The 25,742-nt window shown below is 36.8% G+C and overlaps 2 protein-coding genes across 4 annotated transcripts; one reads left to right on the top strand and one right to left on the bottom strand.

Moving 5' to 3' along the window:
* The first annotated feature begins 592 nt into the window (after window positions 1-592).
* Window positions 593-13,115, top strand: LOC132133715 (basic helix-loop-helix ARNT-like protein 1). Of its 2 annotated transcripts, XM_059546635.1 has the most exons (19): window positions 593-717; window positions 6,612-6,668; window positions 6,794-6,941; window positions 7,371-7,391; window positions 7,496-7,534; window positions 7,642-7,674; window positions 7,784-7,941; window positions 8,070-8,149; window positions 8,239-8,331; window positions 8,415-8,532; window positions 8,620-8,769; window positions 9,193-9,439; window positions 9,704-9,810; window positions 9,940-10,090; window positions 10,975-11,063; window positions 11,139-11,247; window positions 11,336-11,429; window positions 12,237-12,330; window positions 12,414-13,115. In XM_059546635.1, the coding sequence occupies exons 3-19, from the start codon at window positions 6,802-6,804 to the stop codon at window positions 12,569-12,571; spliced, it is 1,881 nt and encodes a 626-aa protein (XP_059402618.1). In that variant the 5' UTR covers window positions 593-717; window positions 6,612-6,668; window positions 6,794-6,801; the 3' UTR covers window positions 12,572-13,115. The 2 variants fall into 2 exon arrangements, with proteins under 2 accessions (XP_059402618.1, XP_059402617.1); XM_059546634.1 differs by lacking the exons at window positions 593-717; window positions 6,612-6,668; window positions 6,794-6,941; ... (1 more) ...; window positions 7,496-7,534; window positions 7,642-7,674 and having other exon boundaries at window positions 7,764-7,941; window positions 9,196-9,439.
* A 902-nt stretch (window positions 13,116-14,017) lies between these two features.
* Window positions 14,018-25,628, bottom strand: LOC132133716 (BTB/POZ domain-containing protein 10-like). Of its 2 annotated transcripts, XM_059546637.1 has the most exons (9): window positions 25,476-25,628; window positions 24,559-24,696; window positions 19,053-19,255; window positions 18,020-18,260; window positions 17,796-17,898; window positions 16,099-16,219; window positions 15,559-15,756; window positions 15,303-15,413; window positions 14,018-14,912 (listed from the first exon to the last, which is right to left on the bottom strand). In XM_059546637.1, the coding sequence occupies exons 2-9, from the start codon at window positions 24,645-24,647 to the stop codon at window positions 14,599-14,601; spliced, it is 1,380 nt and encodes a 459-aa protein (XP_059402620.1). In that variant the 5' UTR covers window positions 24,648-24,696; window positions 25,476-25,628; the 3' UTR covers window positions 14,018-14,598. The 2 variants fall into 2 exon arrangements, with proteins under 2 accessions (XP_059402620.1, XP_059402619.1); XM_059546636.1 differs by lacking the exons at window positions 24,559-24,696; window positions 25,476-25,628 and adding an exon at window positions 22,232-22,496.
* Between the last annotated feature and the right edge of the window lie 114 nt (window positions 25,629-25,742).

Raw genomic sequence — 25,742 nt, 5'->3', positions numbered from 1 at the left:
TTAAACTTATGGAATTTTTCTTTTTCTTAAAAAATAAAAAAACGTATATAGCAACAAGAAATTAATAGTAGCTAATGTGTACATTTATTTAAACAGACAAATTTTTATAAACAATACTATTATGAATATTGTAATGATGTTCTACATTCCATATATGGAAGAAAAACTGCCATACATTTTTTCTTCTTTTATAGTTTTATCTGTTAATTTATCCAGTTTGATATTGTCTCCACTACCACTGTCACTCCTTTGTTTTTTTTTCAACAGGATATGTTATAAACATATTCATATTCCAATTGTTAACGTAATTCCTAAAAAAATAACTCGGCATCTTTCTCAAATAAATTAAAAGCTAATGATTTTCCAAAAATCTCGTACAAAGGGGCAAGTACAATAGACACAATGTAGCAACATGCGATTGAGAACCACCCCTTACTGAGATCATCAGCCATGTCGATGAATCGCAAGAAACCCTGTTTGATTGGCCACTTCGTGTGTCAATCTTTCCTCCGTGAGATGTAACCGCAATTCTGACTGGCCACAACAAGTGCACCTTTTTATCCAGAGATCCTATTGGTGGAAAATATAGGTTAGTGGTCCGACAGTCACACGAAGGAAAGAAAAGTAGGTCAGAGACTGATTCCGTTTATGTCACAGTTCCTCACGGACCGAGCGTCAAATAACCGAGACGAACTGTGATGTTAAGCTATTCCTCCGGTAAGTGTGACGATTTGACGTCTGACCATTAGGTCTAAGTATCGCGTATTGCTTGTCGATGTATTATGTGCTTTTTTTGTCCGCGCGCATATTGATATCAGTAGGGGGGCGTCGTTGACATTTCTCAGGTTGTATACCTTATCATCAATGCAGCTGCCACCACAACAAAAACATAATGTAGTGATTTAGTTAGAAAGTCAGAAGTCATAGCAGAGTGTAGCCACAAACCCACACCCAACATCGATGTGAGGCTAATGGTCTGCGTTCCCTTTAAGATGGTGGAGCGCAAGTGTACTTGAGACTCCTGTGTGTATGGTCAGTCACTTCAAAAGGTAACGTTTCTTACGTTTACATTAAGTTATATCTACTGTGTTCGCCTTCTAAATTGGGGCTGGGTCTCAAATACTTTCTGACCTGTCTACCTAGACAGGATTTTCTGGGAGGACCCATAGGCTCTTTCGAGTGATGCTTTCTAGGTAACCTTTAGGCAGCTCACTATGGTTTGAGTCAGGGCTACAGTGGCGTCATTGTGCTTCCGATTGCGGTTTCTCTATGTCCGTTTTGTTGCCATTTTAAAGAGAGCTTTTTCAGAGAATAGATAAAGGGCGTAAGGTTAGTCACCATTCAGTTGTGCCTTTTAAAACCAGAATGCGCACTGAGTAGTAGCCTGAGTACTGTGTGGTGCCCAAATTCTATATCTGACATTTTAAACATAGAATATTTAAGATTATGCTGTATTACTAGGCAACGATACAAATGCAAGCAAATTTGTGACACTGACCAGAAGTCACTTTTGCAAAAGGTCAGATGTTCTTGCTTTCACCGAAGTACACAATGTTCTTTGCATCATTCTCAGATCATGCTGGATATTAATTTACAATTTATTTGATTTTAATTTCTGTATTTTTTTAATTATCTAAATGTGAAATTCATTTATTTTGAATCATTATTAAATGTATTATTTTTTTTATTAAATTTAATTGTTAACACAGTATTAATAAAGTTAATAGTTGTTGTTGTTGTTAATACAATATTATTAATATTATTAAATGTTAAATATTTACGATTCTAATATTTAAAAATGTTAATATTACATATTAATTACCATTGAACACCAAATAGCACCTACTGAATGTAAAACATTTGAAATGCATGTGACAACTTGGTCCAGCTTTACATTTGTGAAAAATAATATACCTTAAAGGACAGTCTGCTTTCAGTCATGACAAGTCTAACAAGTTATGTGAAAGTGCGTCTTCCATATTGTAAGATAGGTGTGTGGTGTTCATTTAAAGTAACAGCATTCCTACTGTACAACATCAAGCCCTCATCATTAGGGCGTTAATCTGCACTTACTACCAGAATTAATTGTTTTTCCTTAAACCACATCTGGACTTTCTTCAGTTCATCAACATGTAATGTTTCTCCTGAACTTGTCTCTAACAACTTGAAGGGGGCTCTTAATTAGTAATACATGTATTTAAATGTGACATTGTAATCCAGTTGCCATGGAGGGAGGTTTAATTTGCATATTTGGCTTTCACCATACTGAAATCGTCTTGAATTCAAATAAACTGAGATGACCTACTTTGATATTTTTTGCTTGACGCTTTCTTCCTCTTTTTTTTTTTTTATTTATCTTTGGCAGTCAGTTTAGTCTAGCCCACGCATTCAAGACTAGATCATTTGGAGATGGGTGGTGAAGTTCACCGATTCCTTTGTGTGTATGTGAGTGTTTGTGGTTGTATGAGAGATGGTTTTTTTTATTTTTTGGTAGAAATGAAGGAAGCTTAAGTTACCTATTTACTTGAAGGAATAGTTCACCCAAAAAAGAAAATGCTGTCATCACTTGGTTCAGTCCAAACCTTTATGAATTTCTGTTTTTTGTGGAATATATCAGTGATTTTTTTTTTCTAAATACCTCCCTGGCTGCTGTTAAATTTGTTTGATATTTTATGTACTACTATTCAAACGTCTTTTAATGGCAGTTTGTTCAATGTAAATGTTCCTGCTTGTTTTAACCATTTATTTAAAAACCTTATTTAGAAAATGTACTGTTTTAAGCAGTGAATGGCCTATATCAAAATAACCTTTTTACCAAATTTTTCAGAGAAGGTAATTTTATCACAACTTGTTCCATATGATGCGATTGCTGTATGTAGATCCAGCCAGGTTCCAGGTGATCCAGCCAGGTTTAGGAACCTTCATGGTACAGAATCTGCCCTCCTTAATTTTAAGGTTGCCCTTTTTTAACAATTTTATTGGCAGTTGACTCTGGATATTTAAAGGATAGATCTTTTTCAGCCTGTGTTGGTAATTTGTGTTCTGCATTGGTTAAATTAAACAGTGGTGTGCCCCAGGGTTCTATTCTTGGACCTATTTTATTTTCATCATATTTGTGCCTAAATTTTTTATAAATGCAATATTTTGTATGATCTGTACACTGATGATGCCCAGCTATATATCCCAATTGATCCATCCTCCAGTTTATCTTCATCCTTTGATGCACTTGTAGGTGAGGCTTAGGTCAGGTTACACAAGTGATTTTCTTCATCTAAAACCAAAAAGTCTCATTGTGTTGTCTTTGGACCCCCTTCTACTACTAAGGAAATTATAAGAAGGCTGTGTTATAAGATCAACTTAAGAATTTGTGTGTTGTCGTGGATTCAGCTTTGGCTCTCGATACACAGGTCAATAGTGTTGTAAAGGCTGGGTTCTCCCAACTCAGAATGATTTCTAAATTGAAACCAATCCTCTCCTTTAAAGACCTGGAAGCTGTCATTCATGCATTTGTATCATCACACATTGATTACTGTAATTCTTTATATATTTCTCTGGGTCAATTTTCTCGTCTTGCAGTGGCCAGGCTTCTGAATTATACAAAGAAGACAGAGAGAGTATAACCCCAGTTGCCTGTAAAATTTAGGTTTGTGTTTAAGGTTCTGTTGTTGGAAAGCACTTTGATTAATGGCATTTTTTTTTAAATGCTTTAGAAACAAAATTTGTATTGTATTGTAAAATCCAATGGGGTCCAAAATGGTTTGGTCCATTTGGTGAAAATTGGTTTACAGACAAAATTAAGACAGCTTTTTTCTATCATAGTGGATGTTGAATGCAAAATTCACTTTTACATGGTGTTTGCATATAAATGCAGTCAGGCACGTGCACACATAGACATGAAAGGGGGCTTGAGCACCTGCCCTTTTTATTCCTGGAGAGAAAGTGCCCTTTTTTCTGGGATGCTTTTTTTTTTATTTTTGAAAAATAATATATATTTCTGTTTGCACACAGCTTCCCTGTCAAACAAATATATTTATTGAAATATAGTATCTAAATATCAGGTCAGGAGTTCTGAAGCGCTCCCTCTCCCTCTCCCCCGATTGTTAAACCCGATTGTATTGCTTCCGCTAAAGAAAATAGTCCGCTCCGCCTCTACGGTTAGAATCTTGTGAGTCCATAGCAACGCTCTGTTTTTCATGGCAATGGTCTGTTATACTCCGCACAGCGGTCTGTTGGTTATAACAGACCGCATTCTACATTGGAATTCAACCAAGCCATGTAATAAAATAAGTTAATAAAATAAGCATATATCTCCACCAGGTGATGCTTTAGTTATTTTGTTTATCCTATTTACCTGCATTTCCCTGTCAATTAGATGCAAATGTGCGCATTTTAACTAGTTGACGCCTAATTTGCATACAGATCGTCCCCAGTTATTGACTTACATCGAGTCTTTCCCCCTGAAATTTAGAAATCTAAATTGGTGAATTTAGAAGAAATCTACAGATGCAAACAGATGGAGGATACACTCTAAAAAATGTAGTAAATCTGAGTAACTGCATCTGGTACATTAAAGTGTAACTAAACCCCTGCTCAGAGCCTGACTCCACCCACTGACAATATTTGAAAAATGCTGAAAAGTGGGCAGATCACAGCGGCGATAGAGGGGATGAACCTAGGGCGGGGCTGAGCGAGTGCGGCGTGATCCTGAGACTCGCAGTGACGGATTGATTGACAGCTGCTGTCAGAGACGCTAAAATGGAGAGTGACTGTAGTGACGCAAGTAGCTTTGCAACAGAGCGATCATTTGAAGTAGAGGACTTTTCTCCCCCACTTTCACCTGAAGTGGAGGGTGTCAAGGTGTCTGTTCATATCAATTTGAGCCACTGGCTCAAACTGCGCTCTTAACTCCCGCACCGCGTTGCTTTTCAGCGTGAGCTATGTGGAGAAGCCCATTTCCACCTCCATTGCGTTGGAGAAGCAATCCCGTGTAAAATGCAGTTTGCACACTCGAGCTCTAGGCGGGAACTTGCGGTCTTCCAGCCCAAGTGCATGCAACCACTGGCTCCTAATTTTAAAGTCTGCTGGTAAACTATGCAGTCCTGCAGTGCTGTCGCAAGTAGCAACACACTTCCGTACCATCCTGACCACTGTACTAAATACAGATAAATCTATGCTAACTTGAAGATCTAAATAACTATATAATTGCTATGCTAAATAGATGCTATAATAGACTATCCTGGTCGTTACCAATACTCGCAATTCCAGCTCCTGACTCACTAGTGATTTTGATGGTTTTATACTGCCAAGGGCGTGGTAGCTCGTACCAAGGGGCGTGGTGAGCTGGAAACTGCTTACGTCACCTGCCACCGCTTACGTCACTTGCCACCGCAACATCCAATAGGAAAAAACAACTGCAGTAGCCACCGTTCAACCTGAAGAGGGCAGCACTCAGACGTTTATACACCATATATTATAGAATTAAAACACTTTATACTCAAATGTCAAAAAAGTTACTCGAATCAATGAACAGCACTAATAAAGCCCCATTCTTATAGATCATTAACTAAAAAAAGTTGGTTTAGGGTTTAGTTACTCTTTAATAAATAAAACTGAGTAGAAATAAGTTAACATTAAACTTTAAAAATAACAATATTTATAAATTAACTATTTAAGTAATTTAACTTTTTTTATTTCCTCGAAACCTTTATAAAATAGTATTCCATACCACCACAAATACATACATGACATTGGCTTTTATTGAATTTTTACTCAATTATTTTGGTAAGTTTAATTTTAAAGTGTTATGTATTCTGATAACACCAAAATAATTAAAACGATGAAGTGCCTTGTGCAAAAATAAACAAATTATTAGTAAAACACGCCCCTCTGTTTGATGCAGTTATTTAGGTTATTCTAAATATGAAGAGATCAGATGAAAAATCCTCTAAGTGCAATCTGAAATTTCCTTCAATAATGATCATTTTTATCAAGTTTGTATGTTTATGTTCACTTATTTCACATTACTGGCAATGAAAATTACCTATTAATTGTAATTTAAGTTAAATTACTGAACTTACATACAAGCTTGAAAAAAAAAGCTCATAAGAAAATTTCAGATGGCACTTAGAGGCTTTTGCATCTGTTTGAGGAAGATAAAATTAATTAACTTTTTAAATTATTATTTTTAAGTCAGAGTTGCGTTAATATATATATATATATATATATATATATATATATGTATGTATGTATATGTATGTATGTATATGTATATATATACTTTTTTGTAAAAAAAAAAAAAAAAAAACCTAATTATGAGAAGGGCCCTTTATTTCACTTGAGCCCCTGCCCCTCAAAATGTCTGTGCACGTCCCTGAATGCAGTGTGTGGACACAGCCACCTTACAATGATAAAAATCCGTTCGCTTAATCCCGCAAAAACCTAAAATGTCTCAGTTATCAAGCTGTTTTGATTTTCTCAGGCCACGCAATGTCTAAATAACCTTTATAATGTCTCATAACCTCAAACACAATGTCAATGTGAAACTGAAATGTAGAGTTTGTTGTCAATGGAAACCCGTTTGGTTATGAATGCAGATTTATTTTTGTCCACAGGAATTTGCCACAGGTGGAAGGACATTCATTGAACAGCTGCTAGACTGAATCTGTGTGGTGAGCATCTTGTATTCTCTATAGACACATTGATTTAATGTAGCATATTAAAGCCATTTTAAAGAATTGTTTTTTTTATTTTTTATTTAATTTTTTTATTTTTTTTTGCCCATGTTGCTCTTAAGATGATCTAATGGCAGACCAAAGAATGGACATCTCTTCCACGATGAATGAGTTCATGTCCCAGAGTTCTGCAGATCTCATCAGCAGTTCCATTGGCACTACGGGCATGGACTACAACCGCAAGAGGAAGGGCAGCACCTCCGAATACCAGTGCGTGAGCTCCTTATACTATAGTGTACAAAGCATTTTCCCTTTCAGTTTTCGGCCAAGTGCATCCAGAATTTTCCATTGCATCCCTAGTTTTTTTTTAATATTAACTTGCAAATTATAAAAAAAAAAAAAAAAATTCCAGTTTATTTATTGTAATATAATAACAATTTTAATGTTGTCAGATGAAAAGTGGCATGTTTGCAGGTCACGCGTCTATTTCTTTCTCCAAAATATCTGAAACACAATGTTTTCTTCACTTATTATCTTATACTAATATACTTTAACTAATATATAAATTATGCTTTTGTTATTTATGTTAATTATTTATGTCTGTTTATAATTATATTATTTATAATCATTTAAAATAAGACATTTCTGTTTTTAAATATTTTAATTGACCATGTATATATTTCATGTTTTGTTTTACAGGATTGATGGCTTTTCGTTTGAGTGAGTAGAAATGTTTCCTAATATTTCACAAATTTACCCTACTAAGATCACTGAAAATATTTATTTTATTTACATCGCTGTGGTTTTTCTTTTGATTTTCACAGTGATAGTATGGACATAGATAAAGATAAGGCAATGGGAAGGTAAATGAATGTGAATTACATGCTGCTAACTTTAAATACACAGTTTTAAGTCATAAAGAGATTTATAAATGAATGATTAATAAATAAATATTTTCTTCTAAATCCAGGGATGAGCAGCAGGGCCGGATAAAAAATGCCAGGTGAGGTGCAGATTAGACTTTTCTCTGCTTCAGAGGTTACATACAGTATATATTATAATGTAAGAGAGATGCGTTGCTTGTATGTTTTCAGCTGTTGTTTATTTTTTAGGGAGGCTCACAGTCAGATAGAGAAGAGACGCAGGGATAAAATGAACAGCTTTATAGATGAGTTGGCTTCGCTAGTCCCAACTTGTAATGCCATGTCTCGCAAGTTGGACAAACTTACTGTACTGCGCATGGCCGTCCAACACATGAAAACATTACGAGGTGAGAGCTTTCTACCACAGAACCGGCCAGAATACATCTGACTGAGCTCATTATGAGTCTAAAACCAAACTTTTTCCACATTGAATTATACTTGGCTCTTCTCTTTCTTTCTTTTTTTTTTCTTGTAGGGGCCACCAACCCATACACAGAAGCAAACTATAAGCCAGCATTCTTGTCGGATGATGAATTAAAGCACTTGATTTTAAGGGTGGGTTTAAAATATCAACTGGAAGATGTATCATGTGGAAAACTTTTAGGATTTGTTTGAAAAAACACTTCTTCCCTCTCTCTCCGCAGGCTGCCGATGGCTTCCTCTTTGTAGTTGGCTGCGATCGTGGAAAGATTCTCTTCGTTTCGGAGTCTGTTTATAAAATTCTCAATTACACTCAGGTATATTTTCTCGACAGTGATCTCCATGCTTTGATACAGTAAAGATTTTTACTTTAATGCCAACTGTTCTTTTGAACCTTCAGAATGATCTGATTGGCCAGAGTTTGTTCGACTACTTGCATCCAAAAGACATTGCCAAAGTGAAAGAGCAGCTGTCATCATCAGACACGGCTCCACGGGAACGACTCATCGATGCCAAAAGTAAAATTTGTTTTAATAAGTGTTAGCAGTCATTTTACTCCCATTTTAGCATAAGGCACTTGGACTGATGTTGGGTTCTCTCTGAAGCTGGTCTACCAGTGAAGACAGACATCACTCCCGGCCCCTCCAGACTGTGTTCAGGGGCCCGACGATCTTTCTTCTGTAGAATGAAATGCAACCGTCCGTCTGTCAAGATGGAGGACAAGGACTTCCCCTCAACTTGCTCCAAAAAGAAAGGTATCAGCAGCAAAAAATCGTATATATATCTATATCTTATATATATCTAATCTATAAATAAAAATAACAAATAATATTTTTTGATTAAAATATATTTAATGTACCGATAATTAAATATATATATATATATATATATATATATATATAGACAGAACATTTAATAAAATTTACTATTTAAATAATATAGTTAAAAATCATTTATTATAGTCATTTAATACAAAAAAAAACTATTATATATAAAACATAAAAATAAGTATTTCTTTAAAAAAATTATTAGTTATATATGAATTAGTAGATACATTTATTTAGAATGTTAGCAGAATATAAAATATCTGATATTTGCTGTTTTTTCATTATTTTGTGTTCTCGAATGGCTGTTTTGCTTCAGAAGGCTGATGGATAAATAACTCCCTCTCTCTACAGCAGATCGCAAGAGTTTCTGTACCATCCATAGCACTGGCTACCTAAAAAGCTGGCCGCCCACCAAGATGGGTTTGGACGAGGATAACGAACCCGATAATGAGGGCTGCAACCTCAGCTGTCTAGTGGCCATTGGTCGCCTACATCCGCACATCATCCCCCAGCCCATGAACTGCGACATCCGCGTTAAACCCACAGAATACGTCTCCCGCCACGCTATCGATGGCAAGTTTGTTTTCGTCGACCAGAGGTGAGAAGGTGCTTTTAGATCCATCTGGCATTATCCAGTCCCTGAATGTTTTCTAGATCTTTAATATTACATCATAAGTTTTTATTAGTGCCTCAAAAGACCACTAATAATGTCTGGGGTGAGCAGATCTGATTACTCGCTAAAATGAGATTTGAATTGTCAGGAACCTCAAGGGTCTACAAGTATTGATTTCAGTTCATGTCAGTGTATTAGCATCTCATTTAATCCATTAGTTTATCACCGCAATTCATTGTTTCCATTCAGGGCGACAGCCATCCTGGCGTACTTGCCCCAGGAGCTTCTAGGAACGTCATTTTATGAGTATTTTCACCAGGATGATATCGGTCACCTCGCCGAGTGCCACAGACAAGGTTTCTGTTTTATTGGCTCGATCACCTAATTCTTACCATTTGTAAATGAGAGTTTAAAAAGTGCTTGACTCTTATAATGCCAGTCAATATCACATTTGTAATAAATGATCATTTGCTTTTTTGTTTCAGTGTTACAGATGAGAGAAAAGATTCATACGAACTGTTATAAATTCAAGATAAAAGACGGCTCTTTCATCACTCTGAGGAGCCGCTGGTTCAGCTTCATGAACCCCTGGACCAAAGAGGTGGAATATATAGTCTCAACAAACACTGTGGTTTCGTAAGTGTCACATCATATTATATTTGTGAATGTTTGCTTTTTGAATCAGGCAGAGGAAACCACCACAGGCCCAATGACGTAATTCATGATCTAATAAATTTGCCTTTCATACACTACTTAAAAACTCAAAACTAAGCACTTGTTTAAAAAAAAAAAGGCTTTTAAAGCACCATTTATGATGACAGGATGAAGATAATTTTTTTTTTCAAAAGAACAATTTTTTTTAAATAAAATATTATAAAACATGATTGTGAGTATTATTAATATAAATATAACAATAGTCATACAAACAATCCAATGTATATTAAATAATATATTATTATATATACTATCTTTATTACACAAATAGTAGAAATATTAATAGAAATACACACATTAATAATAAATTATTATGTATGTGTATTTTTTAATCAGTTTATTGTAATACATTAGTATTAATAATAATAATAATAATAATAATACAAATACTATTATTTAATACAAAATATTTAATATACTATTATTTATATATTTATTATAACTATTAATTATAGAGAATATTTTTATTATAGTAAATAGATTATAATGAGAAATTGAATAATATACAAATTTATTAAAAGTGTTATGTAATAGTATTAGTAAAATAATACAATACATTTACTATTAATTGTATATTTTGTAAATGATGTGTATTAATGATGATGGTGATGATGATGAAATTATTTTTATTTACTAAACTGTTTTAAGTTTTATATAAAACATGTTTATTATTATTATTAACAATAAGAGAATAAGCTCAGATCCTCCCAGTTTTTTTTTACTCTGCAGTGTCTCTGGTATTTTTAGATTAATTCCATTCTAATGCAGAATGAGATGGCTGATTGTGTGGAATGGGGTTGTTTCAGGGGCAGTATGCTGGAAGGAGCAGACCCTAGTTATTCCCAGTCAGCCTCGTCCCCTCAAAGCATGGACAGCGTTTTTACATCAGGAGACGGTGAGAACGCTTTCCAGCTGAGAAGTTTCTCTTGTAGATCTCTTTTTTACATTTATGTGTGTATGTTTCTGACAGGTGGGGGGAAACGTCCTCTTCAGACGGTTCCTGGTATTCCAGGAGGGACTAGAGCGGGAGCTGGCAAAATTGGACGCATGATAGCAGAGGAAGTGATGGAGATTCAGAGGTACATGCAGCATACAGCACATTAAGGTTGCACTGCAACATTGTTCACAAAAATGATATGCGATTCTATAATGATGTCCTGCCCCCAGGATCCGAGGCTCCTCCCCTTCTAGCTGTGGCTCCAGTCCTTTAAATATCACGGCCACGCCCCCACCTGACACCTGCTCTCCAGGGGGAAAGAAGGTGAAGACTCTTTGACCACATTTACACCTACAGTTAAAGGAGGAGTTCACCAAAAAAAGAAAACTTGCTGAAAATGTATCCTCAGGCTATCCGAGATGCAGTTTGTTTTGTTCATCAAAACATATTTGGAGAAATTTATCATTAAATCACTGGTTCAACTGTGGATCCTGTGCAGTGAATGGGTGCCGTCAGAATGAGAGTCCAAACAGCTGAAAGAAACATCACACAATAATACACAAACCATCAGTTAAATGTTTTGTGAAGTGAAAAGCTGTGTGTCTGTAGAAAATCCATTGAGGTTTTGAGGTCATTAATCCAAAATGAACACAGAAATTTGCAGCAAATTTACATTTTTCCTTTTGGAGATTTAATTTCTTTTTTTGCATACATTTCCAGAACAGAAATCTGAACATTGGGTAAAGCCAGGTTCAGAATTATTCCAAATTTTGGATGTCGCTTTTTTTTTTATCACTCCAAAAATCTGAAAATACAGTCAACAGTTTTCATGTTTTTAGAAATAAAATGTTTTATGTATAAAATATGGCAACAAACCCCTCTGTAAAAATAAAGTTTGGCATATGCAAGTGCTTTTAAAGGATGTTTTCTCAAATTTTACAGATCCAAATAGATAAAGTGCAATAAAATAAACATTTAAACATGTATTTCTTGAATGTTTTCTTTAATTGCTCTGAAACAGTTTGATATGAAAAAAATAAATGGCCCCAAATCTAAAAATCGATTAAGTTGCATGAAAAATGATTCTTTTACATTATAGCTTTGTTGTTCTGTAACATTTTCATCTTTTAGATTCAAAATGGTGGAACTCCAGATCTGCCTTCAGCAGGAATCGTGCCTGGACCCGATTCGATAGGATACCCTTATTCAAATAACTCCTTAATGAGTGAGTACACTGAATCAATCTCACGCAAGTGAATCGCGTGTAGTGTTCTCTAGCAAGTGCACTAAATGTATCTCCGCCTGCAGGTGACAACTCTCATCTCAGTATTGACATCATGGAAGAGCCCGGATCCAGCAGCCCCAGTAACGACGAGGCAGCCATGGCCGTCATCATGAGCCTTCTAGAAGCTGACGCTGGCCTCGGCGGTCCTGTGGATTTCAGCGACCTTCCCTGGCCTTTGTGAAACCACAGCGGACTCCCATCAGGAAGCTCTTCGGGTCCAAGCCTAAACAGGTCTAACTGAAGGTCACCGCAGCTGCTCGGCACAGCAGAGTCTCCTGGACAGGAAGTGCACCGCAGAGGTGTGCGGAGGCTAACATGCTGTGGCCATTACATACAGCACCTCCTACTCAAAGCACACCGAATGGTTGAGCTGCATACTTCTTTCCAACCGCCTCCTGCTGAAAGGAGATCTGTTTCCCATGATTTTTCCTGACCTGCCTGGTTCCCTGTAAATATGGACCTGGATTATTCCTGTGGTTCCCATCAGCAAACATGGATATCTTTCTATACATATATAAATATATATATAAATCATTTTGTTTGTGTTTTAATGTTTTTACACTACAAAGGTTGTTGAAATGTTAAATATTCTATATGCAGATTGTAACTAATATTGTAATTCTATTATGTAAGATTTCTTCATGCAAGATATATATGGTAAAAGTGTAACGTATCAGCAGTGGATATTTTTAAAATAAAAAACTATGTTGTCTTTAACATTTACGGATCCCACCCACACCCCGATTTTTTTTGCACTTTACTGCTAATTATTAACATATGATTTGTTCTTATCTTGATAAATAATAGATATGCTGGCTGCCACAGATTAGCAGTCTTTTGGAGAATAGCTAGAGATGATTCCTCATAGAGCTCTGCTCATGGCTGCTTCAGCTGCTTTCTCTTTTCCTGGCTTTTGATTGGTCCGTGGCTGAGATATTTTTGTTCTATGTTGCCATCCAGTGGTAAAATCTGAGGAAATTGAATATGTTTTCAGAGAAAGCAGACTATATAGTTTGACAGTTGAGATATGAAAAATCAATTAGCACCATTGTGAATTATTTTGTAGGCCAATATCATTTTATTATCTTAAATCTAACAATTTAATTAGCGTGACAAAAAGTGTGATGGGATTTTCTTTTTAAAGGGGAGTATCAAAGATTTTTGAGCACCAAATCAGCATATTAGAATGATTTCTGAAGGATCATGCAACACTCACGACTGGAGTAATGATGCTGAAAATTCAGGTTTTCCATCAACTAAATTAAATTACATTTCAAAGTAGATTATAGTAAGAATTTTTTATTTTGTAGTTTTTAATCAAAGAAATGCAGCTTTGAAGACTAAAGGACTTTTTAAAAAATATATAAAAAAACACCCCCATTTTTTGGATTGTAATGTATATAGATGTTTATGTATATGTTTTTAGGCATTTCACAAAATAATTTAATTTGAACAATTTTTGCATTGTGACATTTTCATGACGATACAATGGTAACAGGAAATGTTCTTAATTGTTAAAACAAAAATGCATATTAAAAACAGTCAACTTTTATGCAAAATTAAATTTTAGTTTTTAGGTGAAAAAGTAATTTCTATATTTAAAACCAAATCTAATAAACCAAGCATGCTGATTTGATCGTGTTTATTAAAATAACATTTCTCAAGTGGTACACAAGAGGAATGTCTCTCTTGATGCCCCTCACTGCAGCTACAAATAACATCAAAATGAAAAGTACGGTAAAATAACGTGACATCATTTCAGTACTCATTCATAGGCCATGCATCACAGTGAAGCTCCACAGGTGCTCCGTTACGCCCCATCCACATGTCAAAACCAGAAGAGATTCTCATTTCATCACTTGATATCACTCGCTCGCAGAGGGCTCCAGTGGGTTGTGCTCCTTTTTATTGCTAAGTTAAACAGCACCACAACATGGTACAGTCACTTCAGATACTAATCAAAGGAGTGATTATCAACTTTTAGTGTCTAATAAAAAAAAAACTCCTTTGGTTGAGTTCCATGTGGGAAAGAAAGGCAAAGTGTCCAAAGGTCATGTGCTGCCTCAGCGATCGTCTTTGACACTCTTAAGGCAGGAGAGGACTTGAAAGGCAATGTGGTCTTGGCAGCAGGACTTGGCTGGCCTCTCTCTGCAGTGCTCCAGTGGTGACGTGTGTGTGTGTGTGTGTGTGTGTGTGTGTGTGTTTGAGTCAAATGGCTGGGGATGAGGCATCGGGATCAGGATCATACTGGTGGCTGGGCTGGGGGGGGCTGGGGAGGATGTCTAGTTCGTCCACCTGAGGCCCGGGGTGCATCTCCACCAGCTGGTCCTGAGGGATGTCCGCGGCAGCTGCGGCCAGGTTGGTGATGGACTTGCTTTTCACGCACTGGAAATCCACGTGTCGGCTTTTGCCTTCCTCTTTCTCCCATGACATACGGATGAAGGGCCGCTGGACATAGTTGTAAATGACCTCAGGACGTCCACCAGGTCGCTTCTTTACTTTCTCTTTGTAGGTTGGGTAACCTAGGGACAAACATAGGCACAGCATTAGCAAGAATGCAAATTAAAGGGATAGTTAACATTATCTAAAAAAAAAAAAAAAAAAATCTTATTTACCCTCATGTTGTTCAAAACCTGTAAGTATTTTGTGTGTGTGGAAAATAATGGAAGATATTTTAAAGAATGTTGGTAACCAAACATTTGGATTCGCATTTACACACTGTGGAAGTCAATGGAAACAGAAACTTTTTGCTTACCATCATTATTTAAAATATTTCTATTATGAAACATTGTATGGTTGATTATTCTTTTAAATGTGTGTAAATGTGTGAATAAGATAATTTCATTTCAAGTTGATCTGAAAGCAGCCAAATGAAAGCCATCTTATCCACATCCTGTTACTCAGTCTCTTACCTTCAATGCCTAATCGAATTTTCTTCAGTCCTCTCTCCTTCAGAACCGACTTGGCCACGTCTCGGTTTTCAATGTATTTGAAGAAGCGGTATAGTTTTGTGCTGTATATGACTGTGTGACACAAAGACAAAACCATTATGACCTTGATTCATACTACTACATTCCTTACAAACCTACAATGATCTTTGATACATCCAGACTTTTCCGGCTAAAAACTAAAATCTTGCTTATGTTAGTGTGTAAACAGTAAACTGACTCTGTGAGTATTCCTCTCCCATCTGCGGTGGATACTCCTCATCCCAGTCCACCACATCGTCGTCAGTCAGCACCACCACATGACACTCCCTCTCTCCGCTCTGAGCACTGGCCACCATCAGGGGCAGCACCATCTCCTCCAGATAGCACTCGAACTGCCGCCGGGCGCCATCATTAGACAGCTCATGCATGAGTGCACCTGCAGCCGACATGTTCCAGAGAGTTATTCAAATCAGCTCATTATAATTCAGCAGCTGACTCACTGATTCAATCCAGCAATAGAATGACATATACGTTACTTTAAATTGAAAAAAGCAATTACAACGTAAACCGGTCATGCTAACAGCATCCAGTGACCCATATCTGGCAATCACATCCGATACGCCACTGACCTACTTCTGCTCTCTCGCATCTACCGTCCTCAGACTTCCAAAACGCTCGGAATACCATCCAGTTCCGCCGTTGGCGTGAAAATCAGAGCATTTTCCGACACAAAAAGACAAATGCGTTTAGTGAACTTGTCATGTTGATAGATACTCACTGAGGTCTCTGCACTTGATGGTGCTGCAGTCGAAGGCGATGCAAAGGTAGTCACATGCCTCTCTCAGCTCCGGGATGGATATCCCATCAGGGCAACGGATTATCCCCGATTTGTAGTAATCCTGCCGGTTAAAAGGGAGACGCAGAGGAAAAACAAACAGGCAGCCATTACTGAAGCAGCACTTATTCCAAAGAGAAGCAAATGGCTCCGATGCCAGATAGACACACACACACCCTGCTTTTCCCACTCTTCACACACACACTGATCCATTTATAGCCAGCCAAACGTGGAGAGAGCTGAACATACGGACAGCACGAAGATGCTCAACAAAAAAAAAAGGGAAAGCTTCAATATGTCTGTTATTTCTGTAGTGCTGCTGATTATTCCACTGAGCTGAGCCTCACGCTAGAAGCTTAACCCTTTCAATGTCAAAGAGGCAGGCTTGTAACGAATGCCAAAGTTGTCCAAATAGTTGTTGTTGTTGTTTTTTTCTCAGATTAAACAATTCTATACAAAACTTAAATTTTAAATATGTATTTATAGAGAGAGTAAATATATATATATATATATAAAGAGAGAGAGAGAATGTTTTTTTACAAATACATTATTCATAAATTGCATTTTAAAACACCATGAATGCAATCTTTCAGATGCACTAAAATCTTGAAAATTTCATGAAAATAGCATTATGTGTGGAAATGGCAGCAAAGCAAGAAAATAAGTTCAAAGTATTTGCAATATTACATCTTTGAATTGATCTACTTTAAAATAATTGCAATTACAATTATTTAAACACAGCTTTGCAGCTAATAATTTTGTTCATCTTCACCACAAATGATCAGCTGAGTCCTTAGCCATCTTCAAGAATCGGCTTAAAACCCATCTCTTCCATCTTTATTTGACCCTCTAACTAAAAAATCTAACTACCTTTCTAATCTTTTTGTATTCTATTTTCTTTTCATTTATTATGGAATGCAATTGTGTGAGTGTGTGTGTGTGTGTGTGTGTGTGTGTGTGTGTGTGTGTGTGTGTGTATATAAAGACCTCTAACACTAGCTTGCTCTATTCTTTTTTTATTCTATCCGTTTTGTTTTTATTTATTACGTGTACTGTGTTAAGCTAACTGAGACTTGTGATAGCACTTATATATCATTGCTCTTTTTGTTGTTTTTGATTGCTTCCACTGTCCTCATTTGTAAGTCGCTTTGGATAAATGAATAAAAGGTAAAATATATATATGATCCATCTGATCCATCATTTGTGATGAAGATGAACAAATTATTCTAAAGACAATGACAAAAATGTGTCAATTTGTACATTCATACCTTAAAAGTCCTGCAACTTTATCCAAACCATTAATCATCCAGGATCAGAACAATCCGTTTTATTTAATATTAATTGATTTCAAGGTCAGTAAAGTCATAAGGCAGTAACAAGAAGACAAAACATGCTGGCACTGACTCTGAAGATAAAAAAGGAAACCAAAGAAGCCGGACAGCAGGGAAAACTTTCTGCAGAGTTGCCATTTTTATATGCGAAATACATCTGCATTGAGTTTTAATAAAACAGACGCTTTGTGCTGAAGTCATGTGAATTTTGATACTGCAGTCTAATCCGGCACTTAATCAATATACAGTACACAAGGCTAAAGAGATATTTAAAACCTCAATAAAGCTTTTAAAGCATAGTGCACTCACCAAAATGGCTCTGAACACGGTGGAGCTGATTCCCTCAGCAACCTCATACTCTCCCTTTTCATTAGGACGCGTGAAGTTGTGTTCCCGTCCAGATCCGAACATCCTTCAAGACAAAGCCCACCAGTTATTTATTACAACACTGACACAATATGACGAATGATTGAGTGAAAGCGAATGATTGTATTGAACCAATAATGAACAGAGGTGACCGAGGTTTATCCTACCTGCCGAGCATGGTGTTGGGTTGGGCAGTGAAGATAGATGGGTCGACCACAAAACGTGTGTGGTCTACAATCAGAGTGACTCTTTCGGTAGTCCTCAGACTGCGAGGGCCCTCCTTAACATTTTCACACATGTAGATCATGTCGGAGCTGTGGGTTTTACTTTGTGGGCCGCCATAGAACAGGCTGGAGGTGGAGGTGCATGCTTTCGGAGGCCTGGGACTCGTGGAGCGCGACGAGCAGCCTGAATGCCGTTCACGGTCTGAGGAATCAACATGGAAGTTAGACAGGAGTCAAACAATACAAGTGAAGCTTTCCAGTACTGACTTGAGCATCAATAAAGATGGAAGCCATCAGTGACAGAATTCAGTGACAGTTGGCAAAGTTGCAGCATGACATTTTAACCCTCAAGATTAAATAGAAAAAAAGTAAACAAAATTTTAATTTTATGTAGACTACTGTTGAAAAGTTTATGGGTCCGTAAGATATTTTTGAAAGATATGAATGTTTATTCAGCAAAGGTGCATTAAATTAAACAAATGCATTTTATTTAAATAATTCTGAACTTTCTGTTCATCAAAGAATCTTGAAAAAAATGTATCAGTTTCAACAACAAAAAATTAACTGTAATAATAATTAACTATTAATAAACTGTTTTCAACATCGAAAATAAGACTTTTGTGAGCAGCAAATCATCATATCAGAATGATTTCTAAAGGATCATGTGACTCTAAAGACTCGAGTAATGATGCTGAAAATGCAGCTTTGCCATGACAGAGATAAACTGCATTCAGAAACATACATTATTGTTATTTAAAAATATTTCACATTACTGTTTTGATCAAGTAAATGCATCCTTTATGAGCATAAGGTACTTTTTTTCAAAACCATTAAAAACGATCTGACTGACCACATTAACCTTCTACAAAAAATGTAGTAGTAGGTAGTAAATGAATGTTAAATAATTATATAAATACAACTAATGAATATGTAAGATTTTTTTTTAACTGGTACAGAAGAACATCCCAAAGCTCACCGCTGAGGTGCTGGCGTATGGGCGAGGTGACGTTCCTGATGCAGGGGGTCAGCTGTCCTTCGCCTCTGTCGTGTGAAGAATCCCTGGAGCGATCCCCAGAGCGCCGTCTCTCCCTGGGGTGGTCCAGGGGTCCTCCTCCGCTGGCTCCATGCAGGCTCATTTTCACCAGCTCACCTTCCAGCTGAGCTCCACGCGGCTGACCACTGCCGGGAAAAGCCAACACACAGTCAGACACACACGTGAACATTCGACTGGGGAGGGAGGGCTTGTTCGAGTGCATCTCCACAACGTGATGCATACAATAAACTTGGATGAACTCAGGGCTCTAAAAGAGATGCTGAGTGCAGGAAGTGTGATGACAGCAAATTGCAATTTCTCAGTGTTCCCTGAAAACCTGCTGTTTAAAACAAAAGGACAGCAGCGCAGGTTCACTTCCAGCAAAGCCTCATCTGTCAACAAACCACTGCAATGACCCGTGTAATCACAGATGATTCATTCCCGTTAGTATTTCTTTTGTTCACCTCACGAGCTGTGCTTGTGAGGAAACAATGACTGATTGTCATTTTAACCAAATTCTTTTAAAGTGACGGCCTATATAAAAAATTCAATAATTCTTATAATTTAATTTAGAAACCCAGGACAAAAAAAAAAAAAACTAATAAACCCACAGAAAGAAAAATTCACCAAACTAGCCCTGGTCTCTCCTAGCATTATTATAAGTAACAAACTGGTTAGTTTTAGATTTAATTAACAATAACAACCCTTATAGTAATAATATATAAAGCTATAAAACACTAATGAATCTTTTATAAACCCAGACATCATTTAAAGCCTCCAGACTGCCTATGCCCAGACTAGGTGCTGTTCATTTTTTCTTGCATTAACACTCATTGCCCTGGAGGCTGAAACAGGAAGATTACAAGACAGACGACCTTGAAGCAAGGAGACTGGAGAGCAGCACACACCAAAACTGAAAAAAACAGTCAAAAAACACAGTCTTTGCACAGAGCCGATATGACTCTTTCTTCCCTTGCACTGAAGAAACATAAAGGGTCCATCGAAGCATGCATGAGCAGAATATTCTGTTTGAATAAATGATGAATAGGCTGGAAATAGGGGCTGTTTTATCCCGGCGAAAGTGCTGCCTAATATGGACCCCTCGATTTATTTTGACTCTCATAACTGCACCAGCCAAAAGCTTTGTGACCCCATTAACCAACCAGAGCGTGACCAGTGCCCACGGCACTGCCATACTCAACAGCAGCTACAAGTTCAATAAGTTCTGCTGCATCTGTTTTGCTGTGAGTTTTCCCACTGATGCAGAACAAACATGCAACAATCAATAGCCTAGTTTCCCACTGATAAAATCAATCAAATCCAGTCTGTTTTTATTACGCAATTTAAAGTGTGGTCACATTAGACTTTGACATTTTTAATCATGAACCTGCAACACTGCAAACCAAATGTTTTTGGGGAATTTCCACATCGGAGTTTACCAAAATTTAACATCACACAGCAAAACCTAAAACTTCTTTGCGAGTAGATGTGTTTCCATGAATATGAACAGAAATAGACTGGAGGGAAAAGTCTGCTGTGACCTTTACAGTCGCTATCAGACATAGATTGGTCATTTTACAGATACAAACAAACACTTGTCTTTTTAATCTAGACATTTCCAACAGATGGCACCCGGTGGTGGGTCTCTAAGGAGTTATTACACACAGTGTGTTTAAATAGGAAACAAAGGTGTTCACACACTAAGTAATTTGTTTTGTTTGCATAATTACGGATTTGTTTGCATAATTATTGATAAGCATTTATTCTCAAATAAAAAAATAAAACAAGGCTTATGATTAACAGTTCACAAAACAGAAACATAATGGTTTAAATAATATTAAGAATAACAGTCATTATTACTATTATTATTATAGTATCAATTAAATCATTAGAATGATAATAATTATAAAATATTATTAATACCAATATTGGAACATTATAACATTATATATAAAACATACTCTTAAGGTTATTTCATGGTATAAAACATAAATAAACAATTAAAATAAAAACTCAAAATACAAAGTAGTACATAAAAATAATATGTCTCAAATAACATTAAGAATGATAGTTATTATTATTACCATAATAAACTATAAAACCTATTGTTTTATTGCTATACTCTTAATATTATTTGTGTAAAACAGAATAACTCATGATATAATCCAATGTAGTATATTGTGAGATTAGGTAAAACAATAAATGGTTAAAATAATGGTTTTGGATAATAAGTCACTTAAAATACACCAAAACCATCTGTTTCAGCTGAAAAAAACAAAACAAAAATACTATGCAAACCATTGTCCTACCAACACTTCTCAGAAGCTTCCTCAGGCTTTCTATCTGATTGATATTTTATCTGCCAAGATCCCAAACAGTAATGCAATGGTGAAACCTGAACTTCAGCTGCACCATTTAAGTACCATCTGAGCAGTCTAATGATTCCCCAAGCAGCTCTGGCAGAAATTAATTCAGTACACAGGACAGGCTAACTCAGCCTCTGAGTACTGTGCCATGTGAAGATCATTTCAAAGACCCACTGCCACTCATATGCATGATTCCTATATAATTACGAGTCAAGATCACGTTTTGCTTCTCTATTGCATCAGCCAGAAATGTGGCAGGCAGAAGTAGCCCACAACGAATTGAAATGATAGCATGTCTGTGGTGTCTCAAGACCCTTAGGGGACAAGGGTCTTCTTGAAAAGACAAGCCGATTGAAGATCTGTCCTTCTGCATGTCAATCAACACGAATATTTTTTAAAGACAAAAAGACGAGCATTTTTAACTTGACTTTGGTTCCAAGTAACTGTACGGGAGCACAATCCATTCGTGTTACTTACAGAAAAAGTAGCATCAATAATTCAGTACACTGCTGACACCGCTCCTCTAATGTTAAACAGCAAGACAATGCGCTCCTGAAGCGCACTGCCAGCAGATATGCGCTCAAATGACGCATACAACTCATTTCTAAACGATAGAATATTTAATTTAACAACTGCAACGGAAATAGTATCTATAAATAAAACTTAGTTCGCATTTTTCTATATCCACCGGACTTTCTAAAGCAAAACAGTTTTATTTTTTAAGAGTCATTTACATAGTGAAGCGCGTGTACGTACCCGCCTCTCTTTAAAACAAAGCAGCAGGGCAGCAGCTGATGAATGAACGCACAAAGAACGCGCGCTGCTTCGCACAACGAGGGCTTGCCAGACGACTTAACATCCTCGGGCATTACTTTCCAACTTCAGCATAATGCGAGCAATCTGGTGTAACTTCTTGGCTGCGAACACAGCCTCCAAATGCTGCTGTTTGAGAAGAAAGGACGCCCTCAGGTAGCATAGTAACCTGACGGAGAGGCACGCGCGTGCATGAATGGCTGCTCGTTTTCCCCGCTACTGTGGCACGCGGAGGCTGCCTCGATGACGTAGGCCGACCCGTAAAACATCTCCTGATACTGTAGATTTTCTCATGCACGATAACACAATAGGCTGATGAAAGAGACGACGGGATGGGAGTCATGCGGATGGAACACGAACTCAGTGAACCTCTCCGCAACCGCACGAGGGTTAAAAGACTTCTTGGAATGACCTTCTAGTCTGAATTTAGTACAAAGTTAATTGAAAGGTGAAGAAAACGTGGGTGCTGTAATGCACGATCTGCCAAGAATTTAAATCAATCGCTAAATTTGTTTGAAATCAGTGTCCTTTTACCTATCGTAGACAATAAAAATGTGTGCTTGTGACGAACTAAATAATGAAATAAAAATACAATGAAAACTGTATTTTATTCTTATTATTTTACTCTTACTTTCATTCATAAAAGCTTTTATGGCCAATGTTTCAGACTACATCCTTACAAGCTTTATTACTCCGTGGCCACAGTGCATTTAATGGATTATACTGTTGTTTAATAGCATACTGATAATGTTCAGCTGACGAAAATCTTTCTGAAAATAACTTTCAGTAGACAAGTTTGACAAGTTCGAAGTTAAACAGTTTGTGTTATTATAAATACAGTAAGTTTATCTATCACAGCCTCGTTTTTATCCACTTTAAATTCAGCGTGGCTTCTAATCTACAAAGGTCTAGCTGTTTAACACCCGGTCACTGAACATTTGCTTGTATTGTAACTGTGAAAAAGTCTTTTCTGCAATGCCATTGCAAATTGACATTGATAAACACTGATATCACTAAGATAACCATATCAAACAGTGCTGAACAACAAAACATTACTGGTTACAGTTAATCGCTTCTTTATGTACACCATCACAAGTTGTTGCTCAGTAACTTAAGTAAATGTATATACTGTAAACAATATGTAACATCTTCCAGTTATGTAATCTTCCATCATAATGCAAAGATCCCGATATAAATCAATATACTACACACTGAAACAATCAGCATGATGCACAAAAACAATATTAAGTGGAGCTAGGTAATGACACACATTTCATGAATTGATTCAATTTCATTTCACATGGTCTTAATCGATTAGATTTCAATTCAATGCAGCAGTAACTTGAAGTAATCATTTTCTGTAAGGCTTTATCAGTCTCTCACATCGTTCTGGAGGAATTTTGGCCCACTTTGCAAGGTTGCTCAGGTTTATTGAGGTTTGTGGGCATTTGTTTATGCGCAGCCCTCACCACAGCATTTCAGTCAGGATGAGGTCTGGACTTTGACTGGACTGCTGCAACCCCTTGATTCTTTTCTTGAGCCGTCCTGTTGTAGATTTGCTGGTGTGCTTGGGATCATTGTACTGTTGCATGACCCAGTTTTGGCCCAACTTTAGCTGTCGGACGGATGGCCTCAAATTTGACTCTAGAATGCTTTGGTATACAGAGTTCATGGTCGACTCAATGAGTGTGAGGTGCCCAGTTCCTGTGGCTACAAGACAAGCCCAAAATCATCAGCCCTCCACCAGCATGTGTGACTTTTGCTATGAGGTGCTTGTGCTGATATATTCTTTAGGTTTTCACCAAACATGACACTTTGCAATATGCTGCACAGAAGATTCTTAGAATAGAAAATTCCATATATTAACTATAAACATGGTAGTCGTGGCCTTGTGGTTAGAGAGTTGGAATCATAACCCAAATGTTGCAGGTTCGAGTCTCGTACAGGCAGGGATTAAGGGTGGGGTGAGTGAATGTACAGCATTCTCTCCCACCTTCAATACCATAACTGAGGTGTCCTTGAGCAGGGCACCAAAACCCCAAATGCTCCCCGAGCGCCACAGCAAAAAAAAAAAAAAACTGCCCACTGCTGTGTGTGTGCATTTAGGATGGGATAAATGCAGAGCACTAATTCCGAGTATGGGTCACCATACTTGGCAACGTCACTTTCACTCCAAATAATGGATTTAGCATTTGGAGTGAACCACAATGAATTTAACTGTAGAAGAAACCTGCCTGTGACAGGGAATCTCTGTTATTATCCAGTCTTACCTTAAGTGTCTGCAGAGTCTCCTAGATGGACATGTTGTCCGTTGATCCCAATCTGAATGGCTGTCATAGGAGATGGAATGTCCTGCCATCTCAAGGAAGTTAATATAACTGGACCTTTACACCTTCAGATCTCATAATCTAACAGAGCAAAAAGATTTGAAACAATGTGTTTCCTTCTATCTATTGCCAAAATTTCCTACGATACTTTTAATTAATTTCTTCTGTCTAAAATCATTTTTAAGTTCACATTTATTTTATTGCATCATTATTACATAAAAAAAAAACTTGCATGAAAATTCAACTGTGGTTGGATTAAAATTTAACTATAGATAAACACACATTTTGTACAATCAGAATTTTGAAACAACCCTAAAAAAATCCTAATGGCATAAATTAAGAATCCTCTAAAATGAAACGATTTTACTGGATAAAGAGAAATTCCTACAGGACTTTTGGATATGGATTTGATTACTAGAGCCCCTAACGTTACTGGATATTGCGTAAGGTTTACAAGAACTCTACTTGTACTGGAATGTTTTTTCTTGTGGACAATCAAAATTGGACCGTTTCATTTTTTTTTTTTTTTACTATTCTATATAGAAATTATATATTTTTATTATCATTCTTTAAGGAAAAATATATATATTATAATTATATGATCCTTCTGGTTCCGATTACTAAAAAATAAATACAAATAAAATAATATGGGAGATAATGTTTATAAGTAAGTTAACGTTAACGTTAGTAGTACAATTCCACAAGTAACGTAGTTTAACTATTTGTTGAGCTAGTAAAAAATTAAGTTTCCAAAAAGCACTCAAAACTGACCAAGTAACGTACTCCAACCTTGGTAACCTGATTCACTAACTTATTAGTTAGCGTTAAAAATGAGGGCTAAACAAACACAAGACGCTCACCTGTCTCTGCTAAACGCTGAACTTTCTCCTCGAGCTGTACGCTTGAAATTTGTGACAGAAGTTAACAGTTAGCATGATTTTGCTTTAGATTGTTCTTCAACATTCACGATGAGACACACTGTTGACAGTAATGGGGTATGCTACATGGCTAACCAAGGACCAAGCATAGATAGTAAAGAAATGGACATCTAAGCCGAGTCTCGCGAGAACACACGGGACGTCGCCATAGAAACCACCTTGCGTTCAATCAAACGCTGTGGGTGAACA

This window comes from Carassius carassius, chromosome 50, assembly GCF_963082965.1.
Source record: "Carassius carassius chromosome 50, fCarCar2.1, whole genome shotgun sequence".
Classification (NCBI taxonomy): Eukaryota; Metazoa; Chordata; class Actinopteri; order Cypriniformes; family Cyprinidae; genus Carassius; species Carassius carassius.
Note: the sequence above shows the minus strand (reverse complement) of the source record. Positions and strands in the feature narration are given on the sequence as shown.